General features: G+C 38.4%; 2 protein-coding genes and 1 non-coding gene across 9 annotated transcripts; all 3 read right to left on the bottom strand.

Annotated features, from left to right (window-relative positions):
- Positions 1-956: 956 nt before the first annotated feature.
- On the bottom strand, positions 957-1,109 carry LOC148917422 (U12 minor spliceosomal RNA). Its single transcript, XR_016127588.1, has one exon. It is a non-coding gene; the product is annotated as a U12 minor spliceosomal RNA (small nuclear RNA).
- Positions 1,110-1,487: 378 nt separating this feature from the next.
- LOC103332587 (putative sulfate transporter 4.2) lies at positions 1,488-10,270 on the bottom strand. Of its 4 annotated transcripts, none has more exons than XM_008235331.3 (16): positions 9,338-10,270; positions 7,952-8,000; positions 7,643-7,844; positions 7,175-7,343; positions 5,947-6,012; positions 5,759-5,866; positions 5,015-5,122; positions 4,851-4,916; positions 4,537-4,597; positions 4,310-4,437; positions 3,987-4,028; positions 3,608-3,724; positions 3,081-3,132; positions 2,523-2,661; positions 2,271-2,359; positions 1,488-2,085 (listed from the first exon to the last, which is right to left on the bottom strand). In XM_008235331.3, the coding sequence occupies exons 1-16, from the start codon at positions 9,644-9,646 to the stop codon at positions 1,706-1,708; spliced, it is 2,085 nt and encodes a 694-aa protein (XP_008233553.2). In that variant the 5' UTR covers positions 9,647-10,270; the 3' UTR covers positions 1,488-1,705. The 4 variants fall into 4 exon arrangements, with proteins under 4 accessions (XP_008233553.2, XP_008233555.2, XP_088909165.1 ...); XM_008235333.3 differs by having other exon boundaries at positions 7,643-7,848; positions 9,338-10,209; XM_089053039.1 differs by lacking the exon at positions 5,015-5,122.
- Positions 10,271-10,872: 602 nt separating this feature from the next.
- MTP11 (Cation efflux family protein) lies at positions 10,873-15,396 on the bottom strand. 4 transcript variants are annotated; one of them, XM_089053040.1, is made up of 6 exons: positions 15,055-15,396; positions 14,190-14,299; positions 13,856-14,101; positions 12,641-12,721; positions 12,210-12,443; positions 10,873-11,635 (listed from the first exon to the last, which is right to left on the bottom strand). In XM_089053040.1, exons 1-6 carry the CDS (start codon positions 15,218-15,220, stop codon positions 11,213-11,215), a joined length of 1,260 nt encoding a protein of 419 aa, XP_088909166.1. In that variant the 5' UTR covers positions 15,221-15,396; the 3' UTR covers positions 10,873-11,212. The 4 variants fall into 4 exon arrangements, with proteins under 4 accessions (XP_088909166.1, XP_008233556.2, XP_088909167.1 ...); XM_008235334.2 differs by having other exon boundaries at positions 10,873-11,560; positions 15,055-15,395; XM_089053041.1 differs by lacking the exon at positions 15,055-15,396 and adding an exon at positions 14,569-14,851.
- Positions 15,397-25,757: the final 10,361 nt, after the last annotated feature.

Here is a 25,757-nt window from a genome sequence, read left to right on the forward strand (position 1 = left end):
AAATTGCCTTTCCTTTTCTTGTTAAATAATTAACTAATACATAGAGACTACAGAGAAACAAACAAAATTATGTGGGTTTCCAGTTGTGTGACGGTCATTCTCTTGATTTGAATTCTAATAATGGCGCATGACCTTTTTTTTTGCATCCTTCCATCCACGTGGATTTAAGTAAGTAGGCTTAGCTACCATCCATCCATCACTCAGAAAGGTCTGGATCTGAAGTTGAGAGCTTTGGCTTTTTGTAAGACATTTGGGGGATTGAAGGTTTTAGAGTGTTAAGACACATCACTGAGTTCATATGGTTTATAAATGAACCAGAACTTCAATGGACTAAATCATTCTAATCAGAAAATTGTTTTGTATGTGGGATTTGATGCTCTAGAAGATTTTGTATTTTATGATTATATTCTCTACCTTGTCATTTGCTAAGACGAGACAACTTGTTTGTGCATGAAAAACACAAGGTTGAAGTTGAAGCAGGTTTCAACCTTGTCATTCGCCCTTTCTCATCAATATTTTGTCTCGGCAAAAAACGAAAGAAAAAGGGATGGTAGATCGTCTCTTTTCAAAAAGCTCCATTTCCAGACATGACTGAAAATTCTTATAAGCATTTACTTCTTGCACCCGATATCCTAAATTTGATTTCTTCCTTACTCAATATTCACTTGTAAATTCCTATAAGCATTTTACTCCTTGCACCCCATATCTTAGATTTGATTTCTTCCTTACTCAATATTCACTTGTATTAAGAAAAATAACAAACTTGTATTAAGAGAAAGAAGAAAGAAGAAATGGCATAAATATAGTGGCCCTTCTTATTAATAATAAGTGCCGCTAGCTAATTTGAATTCCAAGTACCAAACGACCAGGTGGGGATTAGAATAGTTAATTCATTTTAATTTAAATTATAATTAGTTGGGGTTAAAAAATGTTAGAACTAAGATTTGTGAGGGTAATAGGGAGGCCCGCACGAGCGAGTTCTGCAAAGTAACAGCGTCAACACTCGGCCAGCCTATAACCCCTCCATAAATTCTTGCGCACATTATGCGTTGCGCGGCGAGCGGCTCTCACCGCTCGCTTTGTTTTCCTTACTCATTAGTTTAAGGCAAGTTTCAACGTTGCGCGCCATCGTCTATTTATAGCGCTCTACTTGGAGCAACTTATAGTTGATTTTCGATGTGGGACAAATCGTCTTGGAAAGTTAGCCTTCTCCTCCACCGCTTCCAAGACTAGTTTTATCTTTTACAACTTGTGCCTCCTGCACATTGCAATTTGGGCGCATTTCACACTGGAATATAAACATTTAAAATCAAGTTACCAACATGCAGACGCTAGAATGAGAAACAGAAAATTAGTCCTGGAAAGTTAACATATAGAACCACTGAAACCAAGTTGTCTCTAGCCTTCTAGCAGTAAGAAACACAAATCGGAAGAGCACGCACAGGGGGAAGGAACTTGGATTGAAGAACGGCGTACTCATCAAATCGTTGTGTGAAAGTCGATTTTTTACATTTATTCAAAGTGCATTACTCACAATGTGTCTTTTTTTTTCAATGAGAAAGCTCATGCAATACATTTTACAGCAAAGAAGCCTAATTAAATGGAAATAATCAACCCTGAAGAGCTAAAAAAAATGGGATGAATATGTTCAAATATAAAGCTGCCTTGCAAAAATTTAGGCATCATATATTACATGTCAAGAAATTCAAGAAGATTTTCGTGACAATAGTGGTTCCAACTGAGGGTCAATATCCCTGGAGCCAGACTCCAGTTCGGCCACAGATGAATCCTCTGCTCTTTGCTTAATCAATCTCTGGAAGGGACTCAGTCTCTCTTCAGACGATGGGTCTGCTGCCCTAGGTGTCTCCTTTAAGCTCTGCACATGCTGAAGGCAAACTTGAACAGCATCATGCACTCTCACAAAGTACCACTCCTTACCAATCAGGTCCACTACACCTGCTCTTGATAAGGTCATCAGAACTTCTCGATTCGGATTGGAAATTGCTATCTGGATATCCCGCAACTTGTACTCCTGATGCAAGTCTTTTAAGGCTTGAACGGCGCTGGAGTCTATATATGTTACAGCTGCAATGATGATAGAGATACAATTCAGAAAATCAGCAGAATCTTATTTTAGATCAGCCTTATGAGCAAGCTCAGCAGGCATGATGTTTCAATGCACATCTAGTCATTAAATGCTTCTTAATAACTGAAGAGGAAGACAAAAATTGAAAGAAAAAAGAAAAAGGCATGGGATTAGCAAGACTTACGCGCCATCTCTATGATAACAAAATAAATTCTTTCAACTTCTGGTCCACGACTGGTAGACCTATCAACCTCAACTTCATATTCCCGTAGCCTGAAGGACAAAATTAAATTGACTTGAATATGCTTTCTTAACTGGGGAAATCGGCAACTAACTCAGTTTTAGAGACTTGCTAAGTAAATAAACTGTGGTACAATGAGATAACCAGATTGATTAGATTTATAATATATCAAAATGATAGAGCATGAACTTGCACCTGTCCTTTATGTAACTAATGTTTGCAAAATAAATAGGTGCATCAATCCGAACAATCACAATTCCATTATATGTATATGCTTCTGGATACTGTTGAGTATTTCTATACACAGTTGTGCCTGGAAGACGCCCCAAGACAGCTGCAACATACAAAAATTTATTGAATAATCAAATTCTGGTATTAGCATACCCCCAAATAAATGTATCTTTATGCTTCCAATCCTAAAAAAGCAAAAAATACATGGAGGAAATATGTTATTTTGTCAATGCAAAAGGATTGGCCAAGGCTTTCAGAAATTATCATTACTGTCGTTGATTAAAAAGTCCATGAAATACAAATAACAACCAGAAAGGTAAATATAGATGAAGATGATGATGATGATGATGATGACAACATTAGAAAAGAAGATGATAGCATGCTGGACCTTCTAACTGGAATCTTAGATAGTTGAAACATGAAAACAAGTGAAATACCTAATGTGTGGTAATACAGGAAGCTATGAACACGGTGCATCTACTTATGTGTGCAGACTTTTATGATCAATTGAACTGCACTTACCAATATGCGGATTTGCTGATTCATGAATGACAAATGCAAGTGAAACACCAACCTGCAATCACACAAGCACATTAAAACTAAATGATTATAAAAGAAAAAGGCACATAGAATATATATATATATATATATATATATATATAGAGAGAGAGAGAGAGAGAGAGAGAGAGAGAGAGATTTCGTGAGAAGTTTAATGATATTTATGCAACTTGTATGGTAATTGATTGTTCAAAAGCCTGAGCCAATAAGAAACCAATTAAAGCTATATATATCAAGCTAATGCAAACTAACCCTGAAAACTTGCATTGAATGGATACATTATTCACCATCTTAACTGTCTATCTAAGATTCAGGACATTGGATGATTATCATGGAAAGGTTTTGTCTAGCACAACTGTTGATAGTTATTATGCCCTAATCAATCTTTCTCGTAAAAAAATGCTGATTCTTTTGGGTATAAAGAGTTAGAACAAGTCTCCCAAAACTAACATTGCTTCATTTCTACTGATAAAACCGCTTCAAGTACTCACCCCGACAAGGACGCCAATCTCGATGCCAAGGAACAATGTTGTAGTGCTTGTAATAGTCCAAAGAAGAAAATCTTTCTTATTCACACCCCATAAAAATATAGCCTCCTCATAATCCACCTGAATTGGATTACATAATAGATTTTAAAATATTATTCATAAAACTTTACCTGCAGGACAATGTTATGTATGCATAAAAGCCAATAAAGATGATCCTCTAAGGGCATCGGATCCCATAATACAACTAAATCAAATAATATTTTCTACGAAATGCGATATCTACTGAAATGCAAACTCATGTGGTTATTAAACAGTAAAATTACATGACAACAACGAAAGCTCAAAATGTAAGCACAACTCTTCAGAATTTTAGAATACCCACCAGGCCTATTACAGCAGAAATCACAATGGCAGCGAGAGCACACTGAATTACATAAAGAACAAATCCCATAGTTAGGACATCAAATTGGAATGATAACAGTGATAAAACAAGTAAACACATCATTTGACATAATAGCAAAGATGTTTTCAAATTTTTGCAACTAGTTAACAGCCCCATGAATAAATTTCTAATAGAATGTAATGAGCAAGAGGGATAACAAACGACACATTCTAATGACGAGGAGCAGCAAAAGCTATCAATCATGAGCTTCACAAGATTATATTCCTAAATGAAAAGGTAAATGCTGTAAGATGGAACTAAACCTGCGGTATATATTCAAACAGTGGCGTCATAAATAGGAGAGCGCAGCCCATCAAGACTCCCATAACAATTCCAGATAAGCCAGATTTAGCTCCACTTTCATGATTCACAGCTGACCTAGAAAAAGAACCTGCACGACTCCAAAAAGTATAAAATATATATATATATATATATATATATATATATGAAAATCCTGCCTGCAGCTCTAAGAACCTCATAGGCATCTCACCTGTTGTGGGATATGCCGAAAAAAATGAACCAAAAATATTGGCCACACCAAGACCGAACAACTGGTTAAAACAAAAAAAAGATTCATTAGATTATAGGGTACAGTCTCGTAGTTTGCTACCAAATGACTTAATCAAATTCACCAAGAATCATGTATCAAGAAGCAAAAGCAATACAAAGAAAAACGGATGAGCATGCAGCAAACAGTTAAGCTTTAATCACAAAGTTCTTACTTAAACTTGTATTTTTGTTTTTAGTGATAACCAAGGGCTATGGTTATGAGCATATGCTCTACCAATTTTTCCAAAAACATACCTCTTGATTTGAGTCCAGCTCATACCCATTCTTTGCTGCTAATGCTTTTGCAATGCCCACAGATTCCTAGAGATAAAAATGAATTATCACAGGACTGATAGATATGATCATTTAAACAGAGAAAGTAAAGCTACAAGTAAAAGGTTCTATGGAGCTCATCTTACCAAAATAGCTACACCAGTAATGAGAAGTGCGGTGGGGATCAAAGACGTAGCATATCCAAAAGCTCTAGGAATAGAAAAGCTTGGTAGGCCCTGAGGTATATCTCCTACCTAAACAACAGTCAAGATCCTTTCGTAACCTACTACTAACTTAAAGTTCTGTCGAATTCTTCTATGAGAAAAGAGACATTACATGAAAACAGAAGGAATCATACAACAGAAAAAATAGCAACATAACTAAATAGGATGTTTTCTGTCTCCTAAAATGATACTTATTCAATTTTAAAACAGGCACCAGATTAGATTGTGACTATTTAGGAAACTCTATCATTCTATGTAACAGGCCTGCATTCCAAATCGGCAAGCTCACCATGCTCTCTTTACCATCCCAATTTTCAAACAGATGGCATAACAAAGCTTGCAAAACTCTACATTGGTTATTTTAACTATTAAAGAACGATATGTAGTGAATCTAATAGAGAATGAAAAACTAACTAGGAAATTCTTCTTTTTTTCTTCTCAAATATCCTGGATGACAGGTTCATGAGTGTTCGCAGGCTAAGATTTTAGACAGGTGCACAACAGCAGACTTATGGTTGACATAATGTGGACAAAAACAGAACATTCCATATATAATCTATTACTAAAGCAAGCATAAACAGAACATGAGAAAAGTATACTGTAATCACTACATTGTTAGATTGAATAACTGCCAATTAAAGTGAATCTAATATACATCACACTCACCAAAGATATGGAAGATGGATTAAATATTTTTACAAAAATTGTGCCCGAAAGAACAGCTGTGAGGGGACCTGCTGCTCTCAGGAAACGCAAGGACTTCCTTGTTTTTCCCTGAATGTATATAATTATAATTAAAGGCAAAATTATGCTAAAGAAATATATTCCAAAAAGTGCAATAAAAAAGCTCATACCAAGTGTTTCATGATCAAAAGTATTGCAAGAATGACAGATCCCATCACAAAAGGAGGCCATGAGAACTACAAAAGAAAAAACCTGCCGCAGTTAAGAAAGGGAATTGATAAGTAAAACACAAAGCAAGACAGAGTCAACAGTAAGGTTAAGTAAAGTATGAAATTATCAGTCATTTTTTGGGGCATAATGAATGTTAAAACCATGGTCTAGGTATCAGCACATATGTTATTGTGTTGATAGCCATCAAGATTGATGCGATTCCTGGTATTCAGGTTTCAAGGTTCTGGTGCAGATTGATATTCGGTGAAGTGATGGTGCAAAATAACCATCGAGTGTATTGTACAAATTAACTATAGGGGACCAAGAGCTTTTCTTCCAGTTTCCGCTCATTGGTTTCACTTTGATTTACTGATACTCCATTTTCAAAATCTACCCACATGGTTGAGTTGCCCAAAATGATGTCTTAGAGACTGAACATCTGATGATTGACTCTTGTCAGTCTCACTTCATGCATACACAAATAAAATATTAACAGAGCTCCATCTTCAAGTTCAACCATCTATGACTTTGAAGGTTAGAAATAAGGTTTGAATGGATCTGGGTTCACTCTGATCTTTAGACTTAATCTCCACACGTCTTCCATTAAGTTGTTCACAGTTTGTATCTTGTGGAAACTGACTGTAAACCGTTGTAAAACTAACTGCAAGTGATTGACTTGCATTCTTAAATATACTATATCAACTACCCTTGTATATTATGGCATGTGGACATCCCTCAAAGAAAAAACAGAAGTTGTCACCTATTTGCAATTTCCACAGAGAGAGAGAGAGAGAGAGAGAGAGAGAGAGAGAGAATCTGTCATGAACCACTACATAGGCTAATTGGTATGACTACATAAAATGACAGATGAAATATAATGCACAACATCCAGTAGTTGCACTATGATTCTGATTGTTGATCACGGCCACATATATTTGACAATTAGAATCACAAGTTGAAAACTAAGAAATTTAATATTCCGTTGAAGTGTAGAAATAAAATTCCATATTATTTATCAGATTAAAGATCATTATTAGAACAAAGAATATTGATAACCACCACGGCTAGTCATAAAAGCGATACATTAACATGAGAATTGCAATGTTGGATGAGAAAATGCAAGCTCAAACCCAAATAGGAAGATAATATACGAAAGGTATACCACTTGGGCATGCAAGCAAAGCATACCCCATCAGCTCCAGATATAATGCTCTTGATCAATGGCACAATCTTGCTACTTCGTACTATACTATATCCCAAAAAGTATTTTGCCTGAGATAAGGCAATCACAATGGCTGAAGCAGTTGTAAAGCCAGAAATGACAGAGTGGCTGATGAAGCGAATAATCCATCCTAGCCTGAACAGGCAAAGATTATAATGTAACTGAAACTAAAAAAACCATCAAGGTGATTATCCAAAGCTAAACCTAATTTTATGACTAGTACAAACAAGAACTAATGTTGTAGTGTGATTGATATAGGATTATATAGCTCCCGATTCTGGGTTAGCTACAATTACCAACAATATCATCAAGAAGTTTTAGGCTCTGGCTTCTTTAGATGTCAAAACAGAATGTATATAATTGCTGAGTAAAGTGCATTTACATGCCGTATCCATGAACATGCTCCTGTAGAGGATAAAAGCAGAAGTACTTACCTAAAGAGCCCCAAAAGGCATTCCATGACCCCAACCATAAATGCCAGTAAGATAGCCAATTCTGTGTATAATTCATCAGATGAATCAACTATGCTACTTAAGACATTAGAGACCAGGAGAGAAACCAATGCTACTGGACCAACGGCTAGCTGACGAGAAGAGCCAAATATGGCATACACAAACAAAGGTACAAAACCAGAATCTACCTTGTAACATCAAACAACAATAATTACAAACATGCAGATAAAATGATGGATAAACAAATAATCAGAAAATTTAATGACTTGATAATACTGTGTCAGAACTTACAGAGTCCGTATATTGGTTCAAGTCCAGCCAATTTTGCATAAGACATTGACTGGCCATTTCACATCAAACGGTCAATAGAAGAACATACAGTAAACAATGTACATGAAGCATTTAATTTAAAACCAGTCTCATTGCAATCACGAATTAGAAATATCTTGATTTGATACATGGCAAGAGACAGTAGGCACTTTTAAATTTGTAAAGGATTTATTTACTGTTTACAACAGAAAATTAATTATTAAAAGAAAAAGCTAAAAACACCAAGTTCTATTTATATCAACTTATTATGATGAATTTTTTATTTTTGTATAATTACGACAAGCTTTAAACAGCTTATAAAATATGGAATAAATCATACATTAAAATGATCGTTTTTTGAAATAAGATTTATCACGCAAGATTTATAGAGTGAAAAATTCGAATCATTAATCATATCATCCAAAGCATTAATTTTTCAAAACACCTAAGAAAATGTACTTAATTATTTTTACGCCGTCACAGAAACAGTACTAGTCTCTCCAGTCACACATCTTTTGCCTCGACGCCGATCAAGCCAAATGATGATAAGTACAACTGGTAGTGGAAAATTTCTACACGCACCTCAAGTTACCGGCTAATCTAAAGAGAATTAGAAAGCTGTCATATCCATAAACAGTGATTACGGAAGTGAATGAACACAAAAATTTATTTTTTTAAGTCCATTTAAAACAACCAGGGCTATATTCGAAGCTTGAACAATATGAAAGTTAATCGAATATTTATAGTCAAAAGCGTGACACAAATCAACTAATGTACACAAAAACAAATAAACATGTGATTGGACAGACGAAATGAAAAAGAAGCATGTGATGGGAGAAAGCTTGAAATTTGCTCCTGTTTGGTCGGAAAACTGTAGGAAATTAATGTTTTAGGTTTCAAAATTTTAATTTTTGTACGAGAACAAATAGCTTAATTAGTGGCGTGTGTTTCGAAAGAAATAAAAAACAAACCAGCGTTAAATCGGTTTGTTTATCCTCAAAATTAATTAACGTCACAAGATTAGAAACCAAACTGACCAAAAAATAGAATAACGAAGAAAAGTCTTTTCTGGTTGCTGAGAAAAGTAATGGTTCAGTTCAGGCAACGAAAAGGCTAGAAACTATCAACGTAAGGGCCTGGCAATTCCATTTCAGTTTAAAAAATCAAAAACAAGAAAGAAAAGAACCGAAACTTGTAATTAAAATAAGTAAAAACACTCAACTCAACGTGAAAAACGAATTGGCGGAATTGAGTTGAATAGTTAATGCTCAGAATTTTCTTTCTGTTTCCTTCATTTTCTCGGCGACCAAACAGGGGACGACGACCAGAGCTAAAAACGGAAAAACAAAAGAAAAAAGCAATTTCTACCTGAGGAACGAGCATGACGCCGACGGTGATGCCAGCCATGAGATCGACCTGCAAATACTCGCGCCATTTATAGGTCCGAATCCAGCGGGTGCAAGGCAAGAAGACCTCCAGCCACTCGACCCAGGTCATGCTCTGGACCTTGGATTTCCATCTCGACAGCGCGGCCCACGTCGACGACGAAGCGCTGGACGAAGACGACGTCGTGCTGGGGTGCTGGAGGGGGATGATTCGGACGGGTCTGGTCGAGGTCGGCATGGAGGATCCGTCCGCGAAGTCCGTGGAGCTGGGAGATGCGTAGGTTATCTCCATGCGCACCACCGGCGCATGAGAGAGTTTTATTTTCTATCGTGGCTTTTGATTTGAGTGTGCGCGGCGCTGGGTGGCCGAGAGATATTGCTGATGGCTTACTGGTCCACTTCGTTTGGTAAATGGTAATTTAATTCAGGAAAATGATAATAAATACCTTTTATATCCGCGGCTTTCAATTAATCGTCGCCGCTTTAAAAAAGATAAAAATAAGAGGGAAAATAAGATCGGCAAAGGGGAACAAATGTCAATTTGATTAGAAATTAGTTGAGGAAATCAGATTCTAAAGCTGTATTATTCTTCCAATTTGACTTAGTGGAAATTTCGAAGTAGCCACGGTTGTGAGAATTGAGAACAGAGGAGGACCATATGAAGGAAAACGACAAAAATAGTGAAGGCGGAACCAGCAATAGATGTACAAATTTATATAGAAATACAGAAATAGAATGGGTTCTGGGTAACGAAAACTTAGTTGCAAGATGTACGACACTATTCTGCTATTTCTGACCAATAACGTTATAATATATTGAAAAATTATCACGAGTGTTATCCATGTCATGCAAGTGTTTCTAGTTTTGGGGGCTTTGCGGGGTTTGAATTGAATGAATGTGGACTAGACTACAGACGAGTTCAAGCCGGCATGATTGAGGATGAAGGTGATAGGCACACGGAAGCGGTTTTGCTGGGACAGCTCACCACGTGCATGTATCAGTCTCGTATTTGCACTTTTTAAGATATTGGGCCGAGGCTGCCGACTTGGGGGAGCTTATAAAATTCAATAATAATAATTAATCGCATATTTAATTTCTTATAATTTTTCGAATTATTTTTTTCTTTTAGCAAAATAAAAAATTATATGAATCTCACATTAAAATTCACAATTTAACATTTACAAAATAAATAAATAAATTGTTTACGGGAAGTAGTTAATTCCATACCCATTCTTCTCTTCCCATATTCCTAATTTTTCCAATTTCAATTGGGGCCTAGTTCATTAAGTTTTCATGCACTCTCCTCCACCAATTTGGGGGCTTTAGCCTAAGTACTAGGACTCTGATAGGATTTTGGTCCACCACATAAAGGCAGAGAGAGTAACATCAACTTGTGGGTTCTCTTTTGCTCCCTTTAATTCTTACAAATGCTGATATTTTTTCGCAGGTGGATAAAAACATAGCAGTTAAAATGTACATACAGATGGGAGAGAGGGAAAGAAAATACGACAGTGAAAGTTCTGAAATTACCGTGTTTCTTAATTGGAAAACAGTTTCCAAATATGATATTTCTTTGTTTTTTGATTGAGAAGATCTGAGGCCCACCTAAGCTCAGGCAGTCTAAATTAGCAGGTAGGCTGGACCTATCAAGTTGAAATTGCTGCGTCTCATTTTAGGATGCATGAGATTGGGAACAAGCCATACACATATGTTTGTTTCCCATTGTAACTAGAAGAATCCAACTTGTTCTTGATGCCTAACCAAATATCTACACATTTTTCCATTTCATTTTGCCTCCCGTTCCGAATCATGTCTAGCATTCACGTGGAACAGTAATATATAAATAAAAATCCTCACTTTATGAGTGTGACTGTGCGTGCTCGGGCTTGTGACTGAACTCATAATCTAGATGAACAAAGGCACGCTCGATTTCGGGCAAGAGCTCGAGCTTCTCCTGCAGCGTTTCTCCTATGTCATGAGCCACTTGTAAGGGCATGTCTGCTGGCAGGACAATGTCAACCTCAACAAAGTAGTGAGAGCCAAAGGTGTAAGCCCGCACAGTATCTATATGCCGTACCGCCTTGTGATGGTTCCAACAAAGGTATGTCAGTTTTTGTAGATATTCTGGAGCAGCTGATTTTCCAACTAGGGAATTCACATTTTCCAAAACCGTCAAGGACCAGGTGCGAATGGTGTACAAGGCCAGCTGCAGAATTCCAAGGTTACATATAAGTATAGCTTCCAGAAAGTCCAAGGATAATATGAAGGTAGCCCTCAACACCTATCAGCATTGGATGAGCCCAAATAATTGACAAAGCATCAATTGACATTTGACACATAAATTGCAAGATAATCACCACACATATTTCTGGCCAAAAAACAAAATTCCCCTGTTATTCTATAATCTATATAATTATATTTTTAAATATCAGGAAGGCCAGGTTAATAGTCATATAAGAATAGTAGTGGTTGTGGCCAAAAGGAATAGTAGTGGCTAATACAGTCAAATTCACAATCTCTTGATCCAGAGAACCCAATAAAGGGAGTTCAAGATCTAGAAGTCCATTGTTTAAAAGCATTGGAAGAGTATGAAAATAATACCGTAAAAGTACCCAGCTCACCTCAGTTCACGGAGAATGCATGTATGAAAACCTTTCATCTAACATCTTGCTCAATTACTATGTACTTCATAAGATTCACCTTAGGTGAAATTCTATCTTATTGTAGAGTCTCACACCAACCCTTTCATAAAGACGCAAGACTTGGCACCCTTATACAGGTAAAGTTCTTATTTCAGCATCAGTATTTGGGGGGAAGAAAGATTGGAGGAATGGAGAGAGCAGGAAGTCACTTACAATGATAGCTCCAACAGGGTCCATCCAATCATCAAAGTAATTAGCAAGGAGCACAGCAACGAGACCAATGACGTTAGTTATAACATCAAAGAAGTGATCCTGGGCATAGGCTTTAACAATTTCGTTCTTGAAAGTGCGACAATAAAGCATCAGAAGCAATTTAACCAAAGTCACTGAGAGCATAATGCCCACGACCCATCGCTCTTGATCTTTGTTCAATCTGAACCCACCCTCCTAGTAAAACATATAAGTTTGAAAAAGCAACGTAAGAGTGTTAGTTTTAACAAAAAATGGAAGTGGCAGTTTATTGTAAGTTTGTAACAAGAACATCCAGTTCATTTTTCTTAGCCAGACTATCAAGAAATCCAGTGTTCAACCCTCCAAGTAATAAATATCTTTATATGCTTGAATATCAGCTCATAACAACTTACATCAGAAACTAGTGTGCGCATTGACTCTAGGATGATCTGCAGTCCCAGGGTTGCCATGACAGAGGCAAAAACAAGGATTCCCTGCATATTACTTTAAAGCTTCAGATTTGAGTATGACAAAGACATTTCAACAATACCTCAAAAAAGGATGAGGAAACATATGCAATATAATAACTCAAATGAAAAATATCATGACTGCAATATGTAAAAGAAGCTATCTACTTCTTGACCCTGTCCCATGTCTTTAAAGCAATGGCAAATAAGGATGCAAACAAACCAGTCCACAGCAAAACAAGTCAACTACCTCACGAGCCTGCTTGGTGTAAGGCTAAGAAAGGGTGTATTGAGCCCTACGTTTGACAAACTACCCAGACATGCTTATGGTAGTTTTGCTCACGACTCGCTCGTTGGCTTTTTTGAGTTATATATATAATCAATATAAATACACACACCTGCATATGTATGATCTACTCCTAACACATCACAACAATTCATCACATACAAATTCCAATGGGCACTAACACGGCCAGAAAAATGAACCGATTTATCCTTTAAAATATAGCCTAGCTTGCAGGAAACGAAAAACAGACAAAAAAAGAAACAATAGTAAATTCTCAACGAAGAAAGAAAAATGGTTGAGATAAGCCAATAAAAAATCCAGGGAATCAACTAAGACAACGGTCAAGAATACAAAGAACTGCACGTATCATTTGACACGAAGCAGCATGAATCAAGATTAAAGAAATGGTTAGAACTTTCCTCTCAGTGCTTAGATTTTGTTCAATGTAGATTAACAAGAAATAAATAACTATCAAGCTTGAAGGAACAATTTGTAGGGTTGTCTAACAAGGAAAAAGGTATGACCATTACAAGTTACACGGATGCATACCTTCCATCTTCATTCCCAAAAGAAAAAATAAAATAAAAATGCTATCCAATCTCAACAGTCAAGGGCCCCCTGTATGGGTGAACCCCAAGCCCATTAACAGTTGAGATTGGATAGTCACATGAATACTCAAGCTGCACAACTAAGCCTAGCAACCATGAATGGGGGATTAAACCTATGATATCATAAGTGTGTGACTTTGAAGGCAACATAACTTGTATGTGTAAACATAGAAAACATCATATGCGGAGTGCAGTTGCATGCATCAACATCCGGTGCAATTTGAAACTATGGCTATAATTACCATCAACAATAGTACAGAGACATACCAATGGCTGCATGCGTTTCTTCCCAATAGGGTACTGATATGGGTTAGGGCTTTGCATGGAGAATGCAGTAAACCACAGGATGAAGCCAGACAACAGATCGAGCAATGAGTCTAATGTGGATGCGATGATGGCTAATGAACCACTTCTGACAGATGCATAAACTTTAGCTGCAAAAAGAACCATGTTTGCAACATTTGATATTCTGATGGCAAATGTCTCACTGTTTGCCAACTTTTCTTGCTCTTCCTGCAACAGATGTCGTTATGTATCAGTTTAAAAGTAATTTGAGTGTACTGATATTTCAAGAGACGGAGAACATGAGGCAATATAAAACCTTTGACATTCCAGGAATAAAACCACGCTCCGCTAAGACATCCATCTCGGTAAAGCCCTCAAGCATTTCTACCTGTTGTTGGTAGTACTCTGCCACATTATCTTCCGGGCCTGAGGCCATCAAGCAGAACAATTAACATGGTACCTGTGCAAGCTCCTCATATGCTAATTGCACATATATATATTTATTGCATAAAGAATAATAGTCGTCTCAACATATTCCCTTTGCCCATTTCACCCCTTCACATAGATGATGAAAATATGAAACCCTCGTTCACCCTTCACACAAATTATGAAACTATAAACTACTTCAGCAAATACTCATACTCCAACCACAACCAGAAAATGCTTTATTTATCAGATGTTGCAAGTGAACTTACACTCTGACAGTCAGTCCCGAAGATCATTCAACACAGGGGACAGCACAAGTAAGGACCCTAACAATCCTACAAGGTCCCTTCCATTAAGAAAACTAAAGAAACTTTGCTTAACACAGAGCACATTAAAAAACCCATAAACTATAAACCGCTCAACTCCAGCACTCTCCCACAAATGTTTGTAATTCACCTCCACTTTAAGCTTTTCGATTACATTTTTTTATATAGCAAATTGTATCCTCCACACCCTTGGAATCTCGAATATATGCATATGTAGGAAAAAGACAAATTAAAATCTAACCACAAAAATTAATCCGACTTGTTTAATTCATTTATATATAAAAAGTGAGCTACCGAAACAAGAAAAATTCTGGGAGACCAAAGCACGCAACAGAAAATTGCTATTTGAGACCACACAAAAGAAAAAACAAACATCACCCAAAAAAATATAACATTACTTTCACAATGAAAGTGAAGATGCGAAATTACCTAGAACCCCAAGGCAGTCATGGAGGCCACGGGGAGGCCTTTTCTCCTTGTGCTCAGAGGATACCTGGAAACCGTCGAAGTTCAACCGCCACGACTCGTCAACATTGCTCGACTCTTGCAGGAGCGAGCGTTCCTCGTCGCAGTCGGGCGTCACCGGCTCCACCATTTCCAGGTTGCTGGGAGAGTGAGGGAGAAGGCACTAGGGCAGAGAAGTAGAGCCGGATGATCACAGGAGCACTGAGGGTAGGGAGTGAAAATTTGAAGAGACTCGGAGGGCTTTTTGGGGATATACAGATTTTCTTAGTAGGACTCTGTTGTGGTCTGCATAGTCGGAGAGTCGAGCGCCAAGGGAAAGTATATGAGATGGATTACGGAAACGGAAATCGATCGCAATCTGACGCCACGTGTAGGGGCAGGATGGCGTGATGGTGAGGGTGACAGCGTCTGAGCTGGACAGAGCGGTATCGTAAAATAGAATGTCTAATCTGGGCCACAGATTCTCGTTTCGTGTTTGGTTGAATTCGGTGGGGCCCATGTCAAACTGCGGGTCCTATCGGATTCAAGATATGGACTATCCGGTGCGCGCGAGGAGCACCAACCACCTGGACTTAAGACCGTCGGATGGCGATGAAAATGTGATTTTTATAATCCTGCGGTCCACAGACTTAGTCCGACTTCAGAGTTAAAGTACGCAAGTCAAAGTCGGTAGGCTGTTTTGTATAATTGGGAATAAAGGATTGCGATATGTTGGATTTGTGGGCCCACGATGGGAGACCTGCTGACACATCGGACAGCTCCACATATTTGGGCCTTTGGCCTCTATATCTATTATTGTAAGGGTGCGGACAAAATGGCTCAGTCGGATCCTATGTGAAGTTTGTCCAAACCAAATTAAACTGCCTCGTGTTTGGTTTCCAGAAGACCACTTTCAGAAAATTAACAGTTCATGAACAAACTGAACTTGTCTGCTAAATGGCTTCAGTTTCATCACAGTTTGTCCATCTTAGCTTCGTAAGTCATGATGACCTATAATCTTAGCCTTGCTTAGTGGTGCTCTGCTCAGTTCGTCTTTCATTTCCAGTTACTATTTATGCAGTTTAAGTCTTTTGTTGCTTACCATGGATATTATTGTTAGTTTTATTTCAACTGCGTACAGCATTTACCTTCCGTTTGGATGAGAAAAAGTAACTCTTAATTTAGCTCAAAGTCAGTGATTTAAGAGGAGAAATTGACAATTTACTTGTTTGGTAACTTAAGTGTTGAATTTATTAAATGGCACGCAGAAAAAATCGTGAAAATTGGGCATAAAATTCTTAAGTTTAATTTCACCAAAATATGTGTCATTTCACAATTTTCATAGTGTCATTTGCAAAATTCTATCATTTACAAAATTCGGCAAACATAAATACAAACATTGAAATCTTCGATTGCCAAAAATTGAAATGATGGAAATATAAATTCAGTCATTTTGGAATTTTATGTAATTTTTAATTTATTTATTTATTTTTAGCTACACAAGGATTTGCTTTGGCTAGCTAGAATAAGGAATTTTAGTTGGGAACTAGGAATTGCGGAAAGGTACCATCCCCATGAGGACCCCAATATCATGCAATCGGGCGGACCGTCTTGGTGCCGACATCATCATCACGGCCCTTACTAAAACCAAGACATTCTACCAAAATTTTGTAGTCTCCCGTAAAATCTCAAACCAAAAATAAACAACCTGCAATAATTTACATCAATATACAATCCATTTGCTTTTAACATACTACAATCCAACACAAAATGGCCTCGCCTCAGTAGTAAGCCTAACATGGGCAATAACAGCGTCGTCTACGAGAATTTATTTACAACAAAAGGGGGTAGAAAGAATTTATCTGGACCCTATTAACAGACGACAAGTTCGGGCTCGTGACTTGCTCGAATGCCTTCAGGAGCAACCTCTATGCAAGGGGCGCAAAACAGAAAGATGTGAGTGGATGAAATAAAGTTTCACTTTAAAACAACATAGTAACCCCATGTAAAAATAATGCTCTAGCATGCAGTTTCACAATTCAGAAACCAAAACTCAAACACAAAAATCCCAAAGTCCAAAACATCTCCACAACTCAGGCTCACAACTCATTTCCCAAAATATATGCAACTCTCAACACCCGTAAATACCCATATATAAATATACATATAGCTAGGACTCTAGTATAGTATATATATACTCCACTCCAAACTAATGTACCGGGGAGACAATCCAACCGGGGGATTGTTGGCGTACGCAGATTTTCAAGCGTAACCAGCGTCCGAGGATGAGTAGTCCAACCAGGGGACGAACTCCATAGCTCACTGCGCCCGGCGCCAACGACACGTGTAGCTCACAAATCTCATATCAAGTCCTACGCGCGCGGTATCATCACCCCACCGGCACCTTTGCCACGCGTGTGTGATGATACTCAAGCAATATACATACTCTCCCCATCGCCGCGCGCCAGCATCGTATGGAAAGTGTCTCACACACCGCATCGCCTAACGCGCCATGTGTGAGACCCGTAATCTCATGGCCTTCCCACCCCACTTGCAGCACCAGCGTGTGTGGGAAGCCTAGTAACTAGGGAAGGTACTCACCTACCATACTCATATCTCACCACCATCCATCAAACTCCTATCTTTCCACAATCTCACCACAACAACCTCTCATACTCTATACATAGACAATATAGATAGCCATCCCAAAATCCATATCAACATAATCATCGTACTCAAATATATATGTCTATACTCAAAATATATAGCCAAGACATATAACCATATTCAAATCATCAACCAAAGACTTATTAAATCAAAGTCACCATCATTTAAAGTATATGCACAAAACTTTCATAATTAAAAACCATGCATATGCTTAAAACAAAGTCCACTCACAAGTAATCCCAAGCTGCCCGGCCCCGTGAGGGTCCTTTCTGCTGCGAGTGATCAGCGAAGTACCTATTCCAAGATACAAATCCTTGATTAACATCACGTACTTCCAAAACGGAAATTCACGAAAGGAAATACTTAAATCCCCAAGTTCCGGTGCGCTCACGTCCAAAGGAACATCCTAGGGTCCGGTTACTAAGATTGGAATTCGCTTCAATCGCACGGTGATCGCGATTTCCCTAAACTTCACATTATTGAATCGGAACATCCGGGGCTCCAATTCACGATCCGCGAATTCCTATAGGTTTCTAAGAGTACCTACATCAACATACTTCAATTTGGAAGCGATCAGCGGTCGGAACTTATCGAACGGATAACGCACAATATGCGAAATCCGTTCGATAGTCAAACGATATCCAAATTGAGATCCGTGAAATCCTACGCACTCGTGCAGCCTAAGGATCTCAACGGAGGACGAAAAACAACTTCACCCACTTGCCTTGCAGCCGCGGCGGGCGCGGGTGTAGAGAGATTTCCGGCGTGACGGAAAATCTCCAAACCAACGCTCACCCTTCCAATCCTAGATACTACCGAAGAGTGGAGCAACTTTTTCAACTACGGCAACATCCAATTCGGACGGCAAGTGGCCGGAATTTCAAATTGAAATCCGCCAAAACCTAGATTTCCAATTCGGTTCCAAAACTCAAAATCGATCCAAACCTAAACAACAGTCAGCTAGAATACGTAAAAAGGAGAAGAAACCTCACCTGGTTCACCGGTGGACGGCGGAGACGCGGCGCAACAATCGGAAACTTCCGGTTTGAACCGGGGAATCGACGTCGAATTCGAGGTTTCCGTGGAAATTGGGTGGGTCTTGATCGGGGCTTGAGACAGTCGAATGGGACCGGTCGCGAAGCCCTTCCGTGGCCGGGGAGAGAATCGAAGAGAGAGAAAGAAGTCGGGAGGAGAAACGGGAGAGAGAGAGAGAGTGTCTGCGCGGGAGAGAGAGAGAAAGTGAGGGGTAAAAACGAAAATCTGATTTTTACCAAACTCTTCGAAATAATTACGGTTCGCCACCGAACAAGTTTTGATCGCCAAAACTTCGTTAAATCTCGATTGGGCTCTCACCTTTGTCTACGGTTTCGTCTCAGTACCACCTCGCAACCACACCACTCACGGTCCCAAAATCTTCCCGGATAAGAAAGTGACCAAAATCACCCTTAACCCAGGAATAATTTAATATTTTCCCTTAATTAAATTAAATAGGAAAATAAAGTCGGGGTGTTACACCCAATTTCAATTAATTTCCTGTTTTGTTGTTTTGACTAACAAAATGGTAATATTTTTATTGATTTCTTGAGGTTCAAGCATGGAAAGTCTTAGTTCATAAGGTAATATTCATTTAATTTATTGAGGTTCTTGTCGTATCTCTCAGCAAGAAAGCAGGCTGGGTAATTGGCCAAAATCAAGAGGAACTATATTCCAATTGGTCTTCCAACTACGAAAGGATGACAAATCAAAGGGATATCTCTTGAAACCAGTGTTTTCATATGAGATATCCTTTCTCCTACCTATCGATCGACTCACGAGGACAAATCGGCAGCTAATTTTGGACAACACTCAAGTATTATCCTCCAGCCTTCACCGTCATCATTGAAGATTTTTTTTTTTCTACCTATAAATATTGAGTCTCAACAGCAGCACTTGATGACTCTCTCTTTCTCTCTCTCCAAAATCGGACGCAACATCTTATAAACACTTGAACAAACTTCAAGATTTTCAAAATAACCAACTTGCTACCCAGATAACCATTTGACAATTCATGCATTTATCTTTTATTGCTCTGCCATCTTCATGATATGATTCTTTTTTAAACAGTTAGCCTAGATTCCCTCTAAATAGCTGGAACTTGTACATATTGGATAAGAGAAATCTCCAATCTCTTTGATATTGTAACTTGTTCTTTAAACTTTACATTTTGATTTAAATATTAAGATCAGGGCCGATCCATACCGTCCATTGCTTTTGAAGACCTTGAACAAAGAGTGACATTGAGGCTCTATATATACAAATAAAAATGTTACGATATTCTCAAAGAAGAAAAAAAAAAAGGTTTATGACAAAAGTTATGAATAAAAAACAATATTTTCTCATTCAATGTGGATTTTTATTAAAGTACAAAATTCATTGGCATTAGATAAAAAATTTTAAAAAATTAGGGATTCACCTGATTTTCTTGGTTTCTTGAAATCATGCCTTCATATTCCAGAGCTTGCATACAACATCCAACTTGGAGAGCTTCAGTCAAATTGAATGACAAGTTTTGGTTGATTTGAAGATAAAAGTTCAAAAGACAGATGAGAGAGAGAGAGAGAGAGAGAGAGAGAGAGAGAGAGAGAGAGAGAGTGGCGTCATAAATAGGAGGGCGCAGGCGCTGCCCATTAAACTGCGGTATATATTCAAACAGTGGCGTTATTTTGAAAACCTACACACGTGGTTGAGTTGCCCAAAGTGATGTCTTAGAGACTTAACATCTGGTGATTGACACTGGGATTCTGATTTTTGATCATGGCCACATATATTTGACAATTAGAATCACAAGTAGAAAACCAAGAAATTTAATATTCCATATTATTTATCAGATTAAAGATGATCGTTATTAGGAAAAAGAATATTGATTGATAACCACGACGGCTAGTCAGGAAAGCGATACATTAAGAATTGCAATGTTGCATGAGAAAATGCAAGCGCAAACCCAAATATGAAGATATTATACGAAAGTTATGCCACTTGGGCATGCGAGCAAAGCATACCTCATCAGCTCCAGAAATAATGCTCTTGATCAATGGCACAATCTTGCTACATCATATCCCAAAAAATATTTTGCCTGAGATAAGACGGCAATCACAATGGCTGAAGCAGTTGTAAAGCCAGAAATGACAGAGTGGCTAATGAAGTGAATAATTCATCCTAACCTGAACGGGCAAAGATTATAATGTAACTGAAACTAAGGTGATGATGATCCAAAGCCAAACCTAATTTTGTGACTTGTACAAACAAGACCTAATTAATGTCGTGGAATGATCGATATAGGATTATATATATCTCCTGATTATGTATTTCCAACTCCATCCTTATTCTTCAAACCTTGGTCATTCATAGCAATTCCTCCTCAAAGGACTGAAGAAAAGAAACAAATAGAGAGAAAGGGATAAACCCAAAATCAAATACATCATTTCAAACTGATCATATGACAACTTGAACTGAAAGTTGGAAGTTTTAAATATGCACTTTCATTTTAGTATATAACTCTTATTTAGTTTTATTTCAACTACATATAGCATTTACGGAATTCGGACATGCTAGGTTTCACATCGATTGCATTGCTGGCAGTGGCAACTATAATCTACTTCCAGAGGTTGTCGAAGAATCACTTGGCTTGGCCCTCATATCATATGCATGACACTGCGATAATATCTTTGAACGTATTTCCAACTCCATCCTTATTCTTCAAACCTTGGTCATTCATGTCTAGTTTATTGTTTCGCAAGTCTTAAATTAAAATAAAGTTATACTAACCCCATATATAATAAGAGAAGAACAAAAATGTTGAGATAAAAACCACCTTTTTTACTTGAGACATTTTCTAAATTGATGGATTGGATTCCCACAGCTTCAAGCATAAGAAGATAATAGACAATGACAATGCATTTGCTGCAAATTGCAATTCATTGGCGATAAAAACAATACAAGAAGTAGGCATCTAAATGATAGGATGCATGGCTAAAAAAAAACATGCCCCATTTTTGGCAAACGACATAAAAAAGCACTCCTTTCTCTTGAGCTTTAACTCTAGAGTACAATTAATTCTCTATTCTCTACTCTTTTGGAGGACAAGCCTTGAAAGAAAAAGAACCAGTATAAGGGTCGCAAGTAATAGGAGAATTCAAATCATGCGTTTCGGGCACGTATCGGACTCAGTGGTCATATGGCTTCCCACAGATTCTACAATCCATGAGGATTGCACATCCACGGGTGTTGCCGCATTTGGCACAACACGAGTCTCTAAACCTACATCCGCAGACTTTACAAACAACCGTACAACCCTTGCCAAGAATTGCATTCTTTGGGACATCATTATTGTAGGGGCACAGTTGCGTAATGTGATCATCCACCTTTAAACAATACCTACATTCACCTGTGCAATTTGCAGACCCATTGTTAAATACAATAAAAATAATTATTTATTGTTTTTTGTTGTTAATGAAGATGATAAATCCCAAAAAAAAAAAGTATTGCGAGCACATGACATAGAATTACAACAAATACGACATAGATATTATGTCATAAGAAGAGAGTAATTTTTTTTTGATGAAATATATGTAAATAGAATACGCATCTTTTTTATTTATTATATATAATCAAAAGCATACCAATAGGATTAGGATGGAGAAAGGAGGAGGGAGGTGGGAGGGCTATCTATTCGAGTCTAAGGAGGCATTACAGCAAGGAGTAATTGACTTGATTCACTGTTCTACAAAGGAGCAAGTAGTTGACATTTTCACAAAGGCATTGGCAAAAGAACAATACACTTATCTTAGAGATCTTCTTGGAGTGAAATCAGTTCACAATTTAAAGGGGAGTGTTAGTGTGTAAATTGATGAATTGATTAGAGAATATTATAGGCTGAGCTCATAGGCTGAGCTTGTGTGTTAAAATGTAATGTGTTGGTTAAGTCTCATAGGGCTTAACATCGGACAAGTGTTCTAATCCCCAAGAATGTAATGGATGGTTGAGATTGAATTTAGAATTGTGTCTATCTCTCTCTCTCCTCCAACGGTATGTACAGTGTGCGTGTGTGAGCTCATATGCTCTATTATATAGTGTTCGCAACATGAAAGAATAGAAGTGAGATATTCGTTGAGTTTTCTGATATTCTCTTCCATAACTGCTAGTATTTGATTTCTCTAACATGCGAGAGCGATATGTAGTGAATCTAAGAGAAAATGAATAACTAACTAGGAAATTTCTTCTTCTTTGTTTTTTTTTTTTCTTCTCAAAAACAGCAGACTTATGGTTGACAGAATGTAGACAAAAACAGGACATTCGATCTAGAATCTATTACTAAAGCAAGTATAGGGCGTTTCACTTCGGGATTTTTGTCAAAGGTAAGGAGGCGTGGGGACATGTTGATGGAAGTAACCCAGCTCCTGACAAAAACAAAGACAAAGACCAGCACGCCAAGTGGGAAGTCAAGGACGCTCAAGTTATGACATGGATTTTAGGATCTGTCGAACCTAATATCATCTTGAACCTTCGATCATCTCAGACTGCAGCTCAGATGTGGACTTACAAGAAGATCTATAGTCAACGAAACATCGCTCGTCGGTTCCGGCGAACATGAATTGGCCGCTTTCCAACAGGATAGCCTTTCTATCTCTGATTTTTACTCTAGATTCACTAATCTTTGGGCTGAATACACTGATATAGTTTATGCTGACTTACCATCCGAAGGTCTTAGTTCTGTTCAATCTATCCATGAAACTACCGGAGGATCAATTCGATGAAATTGAGACACTGAATTTGAAGCACCGGATCAATCTTATGAACCGAATCTGTCCCCTCCTTGGATATATGCCTCAATGATCTCCTTCGCGAGGAACAACGCTTCTCACTCAAACCACCATGGAACAACGGCGATCTGCATACATTCTGTGGCCTATGCAAAGACAAGTAAGCCACAGGCGTGGATATGAGCACTTTGCTCAGTGTTTTTGTTGCAAAGGGATTTGGTCATTATGCTACAAATTGTCCCGAAAATTCTGCAACTACATGCAAAAAGGATGGCCATATCATCAAGGAATGTCCTACTAAACTTCAAGAAATCAGAGACCGCATATCATCTCCGTTGGCTCTTCTAATCTTGGAAGTTCTATGACTACTCATCTGGCCCGACACAAAGTGCTCATGCTCCTGTTCAACCTGTGACCCCTGACATGATTCAACAAATGATCATTTCTGCATTTTCAGCTTTAGGACTCTCAGGTAAACCCTTCTCTACATCATCTCCTTGGTACTTTGATTCCGGGGCTTCCCATCATATGACAAACAATGCTGATTCTCTTACCAATGTAAACAAATATTTTGGAAATCTCAAAATTCATACTGCTGATGGCAATCATTTACCTATCACGGCCACTGGTGATGTTTCTCCCTCTCTCACTGATGTCTTTGTATCTCCTGGTCTTACCACCAATCTTGTGTCTGTCGGTCAGTTGGTTGATAATGATTGCAAAGTGGAATTCTCTAAATCTGGTTGTGTTGTGCAGGATCAACAGTCAGGGAGGATGATCGCGAGGGGGCCTAAAGTGGGACGTCTTTTTCCTCTTCAATTTCCTTTGTCTTCTTTTTTACCCTTTGTCTCCTGTAATTCTGCTCATGTTGATTACCGGCGTGGCATAAACGTCTCGGACATCCAAATTCTAATGTCCTTCATGATTTATTGAAATCTGGTTTTCTTGGGAATAAAGAATCACCATCTCTTAGTGCTGTTCAATTTGATTGCAATTCTTGCAAACTTGGCAAAAGTAAGACTCTGCCTTTTCCTATTCACACACCACATATAGTTCAACCTTTTGATATGATACATAGTGATGTGTGGGGCATGGCACCAATCACTTCTCATGCTAATTACAAATACTTTGTCACTTTTATTGACGACTATAGTCGTTTCACATGGATATATTTTCTACATTCTAAAGATGAAGTCTTTTCTGTTTTTAAGATTTTTCATGCATATATTCAGACCCAATTTTCAGCCCAAATCAAAATCCTTCGTTCTGACAATGGGGGTGAGTATATGTCTCATTTGTTTCAGGACTTCCTACAGACTCACGGCATCATCTCTCAACGGTCTTGTCCTTCAACACCTCAACAAAATGGGGTGGCTGAAAGGAAGAACCGTCACCTCCTTGATGTTGTTCGCACTCTCTTGTTAGAGTCATCTACGCCCTCTCGTTTTTGGTGTGAAGCTCTATCCACTGCTGTCCATCTCATCAACAGGTTGCCTTCTCCCACATTGAACCACAACTCTCCCTTCACCAGGTTATTTGGTCACCCTCCAATTTATTCCAACCTTCGTACCTTTGGTTGTGTCTGTTATGTTCATCTTCCTGCACATGAACGCACAAAACTCACGGCTCAATCGATTCAGTGTGCTTTCCTAGGATATTCAGTACACCAGAAAGGTTTTCTTTGCTATGATCCAAATTTGCGCCGCATTCGAGTTTCTAGAAATGTGATCTTTCTAGAAAATCAGTATTTTTTTCCCACGCATCCGGATCCCGTTTCTCCCTCATTTTCTATTTTGCCTATGTTTACTAACTCTTCTGCAGCTCCAGCTGTTAATACCTCTTCTGCAGCTCCACCTTCTAAGCCTCTCTTAGTGTATCAACGACGCTCCTCCGCCACTTCCCACCAGCCTTCGGCACCTCCCAAGCCCCCTCAAGATCCTTCCCCGCCTGCGCTCCTGCTCCAAAGCGCACCTCCCCTCTCAGACCACGAGTACACTCGGGTTCGTGAGACCGGATAGGTTTGGTTCCTCTTCTCCTTCATCCTTCAGCCACCTTGTCTCTATTTCTCTTCCTTCGTCTTATAGCAGGCCATGAAGCATGAGTGTTGGCGGAAAGCTGTTGAAGCCAAACTTCTCGCCCTGAGGAAAACCAAACTTGGGACATTGTTCCATGTCCTCATCCGTGAAATCCCTTGGCGATAAGTTCGTGTTTTCTGTCAAGCTT

Source organism: Prunus mume, linkage group LG5, assembly GCF_029339155.1.
Source record: "Prunus mume cultivar Tortuosa linkage group LG5, ASM2933915v1, whole genome shotgun sequence".
Taxonomy (NCBI): Eukaryota; Viridiplantae; Streptophyta; class Magnoliopsida; order Rosales; family Rosaceae; genus Prunus; species Prunus mume.